The sequence below is a fragment of the Camelina sativa genome, chromosome 11, assembly GCF_000633955.1.
Source record: "Camelina sativa cultivar DH55 chromosome 11, Cs, whole genome shotgun sequence".
Taxonomy (NCBI): Eukaryota; Viridiplantae; Streptophyta; class Magnoliopsida; order Brassicales; family Brassicaceae; genus Camelina; species Camelina sativa.
The window spans coordinates 7,750,995-7,759,372 of NC_025695.1; the positions used below are offsets into that span (position 1 = coordinate 7,750,995).

General features: G+C 35.3%; 1 protein-coding gene and 1 long non-coding RNA gene across 2 annotated transcripts; one reads left to right on the top strand and one right to left on the bottom strand.

The window, feature by feature from the left end:
* On the top strand, positions 227-2,541 carry LOC104722247 (glucan endo-1,3-beta-glucosidase 12-like). Its single transcript, XM_010440388.2, has 3 exons — positions 227-540; positions 633-1,895; positions 2,225-2,541. Exons 1-3 carry the CDS (start codon positions 471-473, stop codon positions 2,257-2,259), a joined length of 1,368 nt encoding a protein of 455 aa, XP_010438690.1. The 5' UTR covers positions 227-470; the 3' UTR covers positions 2,260-2,541.
* Positions 6,924-7,873, bottom strand: LOC104722248. Its single transcript, XR_757165.2, has 2 exons — positions 7,565-7,873; positions 6,924-7,150 (listed from the first exon to the last, which is right to left on the bottom strand). It is a non-coding gene; the product is annotated as an uncharacterized LOC104722248 (long non-coding RNA).

The window sequence follows — 8,378 nt, forward strand, 5'->3', positions numbered from 1 at the left end:
AAAAAAAAAAAAAAAAAAAAAAGATTAGTTGAAGAAGATAAAGTGAGTCACGACGCTCTCTTCACAAAAAGAAAGGATTGCACATAGAAAGAACCAAGGTCTTTTTCGTTGAAGAAAACAATAAACCTTAAAAAGTCTTTTTCAAACAAATTCAAAATCAACTATGTTAAAATTTAGAAAATTTCTTTACCTGAATTTTATGTTTTTTAAGCTATAAATAGATAATTTTAAAATTACGCTTTTTCAGTTTATCATATTTTTTCAACAAGTCTTCCGTGTAATTAGTTATCCCACATCCCCCACTTGGCACACTTCTTTACCCTACCTGTACATATAAAAAACGATAGACCAGCTCCCCTCACCAGGCAAAACACACACACACACTAATCTTTCGTACGTCTCCATAACTTAATCAATATTCAAACAATCAAACCACAGTTCTGTTCCAAAATAAAATCAGAGATAATACTATGGCCGTTTCTTTCCTACCTTGTTTTCTCATTCTTTGCCTCTTCCCAGGCATTTCCTTCACACACGCTGGTTAGTTTTTTTTCTTTATATTCATCACGCTAGTTTATAGATACGTCTCTGTATCCCCATGTTCTTCTCATTTAACGTTTTTGTTTCCACAGAGTCTGGAATGATCGGAGTTAATTACGGCCGGATAGCTAACAACCTCCCGTCACCAAAGAATGTAGTGAACCTCCTGAAATCACAAGGAATCAGCCGTATCAAAATCTACGACACGGATAAGAACGTGCTAACCGCGCTTGCAAACTCCGGGATAAAAGTAATCGTCGCTCTCCCCAACGAGCTTCTCTCCTCCGCCTCATCAAACCAATCATTCGCCGACAACTGGATACAAACCAACGTAGCTTCGCACTCTCCAGCGACGGAGATCGAAGCTATCGCCGTTGGTAACGAAGTGTTCGTCGATCCCAAGAACACGACTCCGTATCTCGTCCCTGCGATGAAGAACATTCACACCTCTCTGGTGAAGCATAACCTCGACAAAGCGATCAAGATCTCTTCTCCGGTTGCTCTTAGCGCGCTGGCGAATTCGTACCCGCCATCTTCCGGTTCTTTTAAACCGGAATTAATCGAACCGGTTATCAAACCTATGCTTGATCTGTTGCAAATGACGTCTTCGTATCTCATGGTTAATGCTTACCCGTTCTTCGCTTACTCAGCGAACGCCGACAAAATCTCCTTAGACTACGCTCTGTTTCAAGAAAACGCCGGGAACATAGACTCCGGCACCGGACTGAAGTATAACAGTCTCTTCGACGCTCAACTCGACGCCGTTTACGCCGCTATGTCCGCCGTCGGATTTAACGACGTTAAGGTGATGGTGACGGAGACAGGGTGGCCTTCCGTCGGAGACGAGAACGAAATCGGTGCAAACGAACCGAACGCGGCGGCGTATAACGGCGGACTTGTGAAGAGAGTGTTAACGGGTAACGGGACGCCGTTGAGACCGAGGGAACCGCTTAACGTTTATCTATTCGCGTTGTTTAACGAGAACCAGAAACCAGGGCCAACGTCGGAGAGAAACTACGGGTTGTTCTACCCAAACGAAGGGAAGGTGTACGACGTTCCGTTCACCGCGAGGTCAACGTTTCCGGTCAACGGTAAGGGAGATGAGGTCCCGGTGTCGACGTGGTGCGTTTCGAACGGAGAGATGGCGAGGGATAGGCTACAGGCGGCTCTTGATTACGCTTGCGGAGAAGGAGGAGCTGATTGCCGTCCGATTCAGCCAGGTGCCACGTGTTATCATCCTGAGACGTTAGAAGCGCATGCTTCGTACGCTTTCAACAGTTACTATCAGAAGAACGCGCGTGGTGTTGGTACGTGCTACTTTGGTGGAGCTGCTCACGTCGTCACGCAACCTCCTCGTACGTTAATCTTATAAATCCCTTTTCTCTAATTATCAAATTTATTAGTTATCATACGATTACATTTATTTTGATTGAATTTAATTTGAAATCAAGTGTTAATTCATGAACTGGTACTCAAAAAAAGCCAAAAAGGTGAAATATTGTGGCAATATGGTTAGTAGTTGGTTGGCAGTTACGAAAGTTCAGCTATATATATCGTGCTCTCTTTGCGTTTTAGAATTTTAAGATGTTCACGTTATATCTTGTCTTCATAGTTATAACTTTAAGATATGATGATGTTTAATATTTTATTTAATTCTAATTAATATGAATTTGGTTAATTGCAGGATTTGGGAAGTGTGAGTTTCCCATCGGACCGTGAGGAGTAGTAGTTAGCGGCATTTGTTTATTTTCTGCCTTTATTTAATTAGCTAGCGCGGTGAGGTTGTATTAGAAGACGTTTGTGTTTAAAAGAGTCATATTAGTTTTTATATTTTGCAGCCATAAAGAAACCAGAAAATTAAGAAGTACTTGTAAAATCTCATTTATTAAAAGAGACATTATGTGTTTAGAGTATTACTGTAATAGACATTATTATGTGTTTAGAGTATTCTATCTCTCTTGTAAGAAATGAGCTAGATAGTAATAGTACGTAACATTTGTATTTAAGCCATATAACGTAGAAATATTACAAATTAATTAACATGAATATGTCTTGTTATTGAAAGTAATAAATAGTACAATTATAAAGAGTCTCATCGTGATAGAAAACCATAAGTAATTGTATTACATGTCACCATATTAACCATAAGTTTGTGTAAACGATTCATTTTATTAATCAAACGAGACGGAAACGGAAAGTGAGAAAACCACACAAAAAAAATCATTAGCTACTTCGTCAAAATAAAGTTCTGAGTTCTGACACTGATTTTTCAACATTTTTTAAAAATCGATTTAACTGCCTAATTTAACTAATAATTACTTCACTGATATCCATCTACTTTTTTTTCTTTTTGCCAATAGTGATATCCATCTACTTTAGTAAATTTACTAAATTAAGAAAACAAAAAACTGTTATACAGAATTAGAAGCTCAACTACGGCACTACGTGACCCGAATATAATTGGAAAGAGAGAGAGAAAGTGAGTGTTTCTATTTTCGAATATTCCAAAACTTATTAGAATAATGTATGTTTCTAATTATAGTCTGTGTGTAAATCTGATATCACGGTCTTCGAAAACCATTCCTTATTTCGTCAACTCAGAAGAAGAAGATAAAAAAAAAAAGTCATAGCAGGGGAATATAGTGAAAACTAAGATGTTGAAACATTGATTTTTCACAGTAGTTTTAATTATTTTCGCTTCTTTTGTAAATAAACATTACGTACTTAATTATCCTATGATTTGTATCTAGTCTCTAGCTACTCTCTATAAAAATACACACAACTATCAAAGTTAACCACTTAGACCATCTCCACTCATGAGCAATTCATTTACATTTCTTAAAATTAAATATTTAATATTTTATTAATAAAAGAAGATTTAACCAATCAGAAGAAGAGAATAAGGAAATATTGTTTCTCTCTCAGTTCCTAAAGTACTTATATGCAAGCAACGTTGCTTTAATTTCTTTCTACTTAATTATGTACTTTTAATATTTTAATTAAAAGCAACCCTATGCATATCACCCCTTAACGAGAGAGAGAGATGTCTTCTTCAGTAGGTTTAGAGAGAGAGAGATGTCTTCTTCTTCAGTAGTGTTTCTTCTTTAGCTAACTGATCAGAAACAAAAAACCACACGAAAAAAACCACAAACCCTTCTATCAGGAAGAGTCGAAGAGATCATAGATGATGGTGAGTTCAAATGCATCTTATAATGTTGTTTTATTTGTGGCGTGTTCTCTCTTTAGCTGATTCATTAACTAATACTCTGATTTCATTTTTTTGTGTGGCTATGAAGTCTCTCTGGGTGCTTCTCCTCGTACTCACATTTGTTCAGGTGGAGGGCATTTGTTCAGATGAAATGCCACACACGACAAGTGCATCCAACCGTTGCCAAGTGTCCAGAGGGGACAGTACCAAAACGCCGAGATTATGCTAGCGGCGGCGACACTAGCAATGCCGTACATGAGGTATTTTTTTTAGCACTAAACTTATCTTTGGCTTCTTATTAAGTCAATCAAGTTTTAAAGGTCATGCCCAAAAAAAAAATCTTTTTGTTTGAACATTCGAAGCTACGGATTTTTTTCAGTATGGTCAGATACTAATACATAATGGTTTCATTACTATGATTTATATAGTACTGTTAATAAGTGAACCGGTTTCCATTTACAGTTTATATATGTTACATCTGTAATTTAAAATAGCTAAACCAAATCTATTAGTTTCATACTTTCATATTCTACGGGAAGTGTTATAGTTTTCAAAAGGGTAAAAAAATTTTTGGCAGAGGGATTAGAATTCAGAACTTAGACGCATAGTAATTAATTCACATACATTACCATAAATAAACAACAACATATATATTTACCGTCTGTTTTATTATTGATGGAGTTGTGAATTGAACACTGTAATAGTATGCGACCGGAGCTACGGGAGAACCACTTGATCTATACGGAGCAAAGGCAACAATTAATGTCTGGAGTCCAACGGTAGAAAGAGAAGACGAGTTATCTATTTCACAAATATGGATTAGCTCGGGTAGTTACTTGACCGGTGATCTCAATACCATTGAAGTGGGTTTGCAGGTTCTTTTTTAAAACTTAAAGCTATTGTTATTACTTTCTACAGTTTTAATTTAAACATGTATAAAAAGGACTGATACAATTAACCTTTTTTCATGATTTGACTTTTAGGTTTAACCTGAGTTGTATCAGGATAACAAGCCGAGACTATTCATTTATTGGACGGTAATATGATATTTTTTAATCAATTTATCTCATATATTTTCCATTATAAAGCATAGATTAACACATTAATCTATACTAATAATAAGTAATAACAAAGGAGTAAAAAAATAAACTACACGCACCTACTTTAAAAATGACTAATACTATAAGTGTATATATATAACATGAAAAAAGAGAGAGACTATACTGCAAGTCTGCAACTGATTAATATAAAATCCAGTCAATTTTTTTTTCTTGAAAATCTAGTAATTTTTCTAATAAGTAATTTAGCCAAGTTTAATACTCCCTCCTCCTTAAAGATTGGTTTTCTAGAGTTTTTGACATATATATTAAAAAAAATAATTATTTAATTTTTTGACAATTATTTTTAATAAGTAGTCATCTGAAACCGTTATCTGCTTTCAATAATTGTGTTTTAAAGTTTACAATTTATTAATGTCAATTAATAAGAATAAAGCAAAAATCTAGAAAATTAAGTATCACGAAACAAACAATCAATCTTTTTAGCTAGAAAGTAGAAACTGATCAGGAAATAGAAAATTAGTGGAAGAAACTATCTACAGAAATAGAGAATATAATAAAAACAATCACTTCTGATGATACTGTGGAAAATAATAATCAAGTATGTTGCGGTGGCAAGGCTATGATAGTGAACGATTCCTTTTTAGGTTAATATTTACTTTTCTCTCGAGAGACAGTCTTTTTATCTTAGTTGTATCAGTCGTCTATAAATATCTGTGTTGTTGGTTTCATTTACTCTATATTAATTTTTTTTTGTTAAGAAGCTTATAAATTTATTTCTCTTAGACAAAGGTTATTTGTTGTAAGGGATTTGCCTTGCAGTACAATGAAGAAAATAATAATAAATTTGTATGCATTGCTTGTATTAAAAAAATATAATTTGGAATTTTCTTAAAATAACAAAAGTTATGCTTCAGTTTTCATGCTAATAATAGTAATATTTTTTTTCTTTGACAAAGAACTAATAAATAATAATTATAATATAAATATTTTTCAGAGCGACGGATACAACTTAACCGGATGTTACAACCTAGAATGTCCTGGTTTTATACAAACCAGTAGCGACATTTTTATTGGCGGTGCTATTACTCCCGTCTCAACCTTTGAAGGCAACCAATCCGAGATCACCATTTCTGTATGGCAGGTTGGTTTTTCAATACTGTATTATAAATTTTACTTTACTTTATGAAATTTAAAATTGATTTAAATAGTTACATATTCGATTTAATAGATAAATAAATTATGCAGGATCAAGGGAATTGGTGGCTAAGTTTGGGTCCCAACAATTCATTGGTTGGATATTGGCCGGGTGAGATCTTTACCACTTTAGCTAACCATGCGACCGTAGTGCAATGGGGAGGAGAGATCGTGAACTTCCGTAGTTTCGATCGACATACACGACAACGCAGATGGGTTCAGGGCACTTTCCTGACGAAGGCTTCGGCAAAGCCAGTTACTTCCGCAATTTAGAGATCGTCAATAGCAACAACAGTTTCCAGCGGGTTGAAGATTTGAATGCAAACGCAGACCACCCTGAGTTCTACAAAATCAAGAACCTGTTTACAGAAGATTGGGGGATTCACTTCTTTTATGGAGGACCAGGGTTTATCCCTAAGCATTCGGGAGTTGCTTCTCTAGCATCGAGTTCATTTGTCCTATACTTCAGCTTCAGCCTTTATTTATCATTTAGTTTGGGTCCATATTTTAATTCTAAACTTTTATCCACATGAATTTATGACTTAATCTACCCTTGGGTTGGTTGTCTCCATTGACCTTATTTTCTGAAATTGGTGGAAACATTGCCTGAATCGAGCTCTCTATGTTGAATTGATCATCTCCCTTTGTCAATTGTTCAAAGCCATCGAATTCATCTCCAAGGTACAAAAAGGTTTGTAGGCGATCGAGTACGAAAAGTTAGCCGTAAAGATGGAGAACAATCGTTCACTGCCATAGAATTCATCTTCCGGGAGTCGAATGTACGCTGGAGACTGGACTGGAAAAAACCCATCGGAGGCAGGCACATCATCCGGTTACAGGTTGTCTCCATGGACGAGGTGTCGAAAAGGTTGATGTGGTCTATCAAAGGAGTAACTGATTAGAGTTGAGAATATTAGACCTTCTCCAACGGTTAAAACCCCTCATGGGGTTTTAACAATTTTTAAAGAATAAATTTTGCTTTTATCAAACTTCAAAACTTGAAAAAGGGTTATTAAGTTTTCTCTACTCCAATGGTAGAATCCTAATGGAGCTCTTATTTTATGAAATTTAAATTTTGTAAAAAAGATAAACGTTTATTAAGTAACTCCAAAGGTTGTAGCTGTGATGCCTATCCCTATAACAGCATCTGAGAATACAAAAAAGATACCATTTAGTAACCTCTTGTGTCAAAACCATTGCAGTCAAACCAATCTTTCAGGCCATGGTTTGCACAGAACAAGATAGGAATGAACAAGAGCCCTTTACACACCAAAACAAAAGAAAGCTGATGAAGTTGACAAATTGTGGTTGGCACAACATGAACAACAATTCATCGAGATTCATCAATAAGTACACCATTAAATCATATGAAACTTGGAAATCGATTCAAAATTTCAAATATCCCCCAAACTAATTCATCAAGAACCCTCAATATATATGCTACTGCTATTTAATCGAATCAGCGAGGAACTTGCATGGAAAAACCTTAATTTAAGGTGTTATTGCTATGAATCAAATCAACAACTTCAATTTGGTTAAGGAATTTGAAATTTGAAATTACCTGTTTGATAAACAATCCTCCAAAGCTTATCTTCTACCTCTCAACCTCTCTACTCTTCTCCTTCGGCGTCACCGCCACCGGATCGAGATGATTCTCTTTCAATTTTTTTTGCCGTTGAGACTCGGCGTCGGTGTAGATGAAGATGTAACGAGGGTCAAACAGCCGGATAACCTCAAAGATCGAATCAATCTCCTCCGATTGCAACTAATCTCTTCCGACTTCGAGAGATTCGCGATAGAGAGAGAGAAGAGAGGAGGAAGGAAAAGAAGCCCGTTCTTATTAATTACCCCATTTCTGATTTATTTTTAATCCCCTTTTCCCTTGGCAAAACCTCCCGTTGGACATGATTTATTTATTTTTTTAATTCATTGTATCAGATGGTTTTTTTTTTTTTTTTTTTTTTTAANTTTTTTAATAATATTGAGAGTTTTTTTGTTCTTTTAATTTGACAAACAAAAACACACACACACCAACACCAAACAATATATGTAAAATTAGTTTTCTTCCAAATTTTATAATTAAAAGAAAAAAAAACATAAATTCTTTAGACCAATTACTTAGAAGGATGATTGTAGATTTCTTCTATCAATGATCGCAACAACACTTATTATTCCTACACCCTCCTGCGTGTTTGAACCCGAATGCTATACAGTCATGGAAACATTCATGATCCCCGTACTTTGGATACACACATGGTGCAATGCATTGTGATGACTCCACCACTGCACCCAAATTTACATAGTTTGGTCAGCAATTGCTAATATGTATAATTATCAAAGATGATTGTCAATATATAACTAACATAATTTACCTG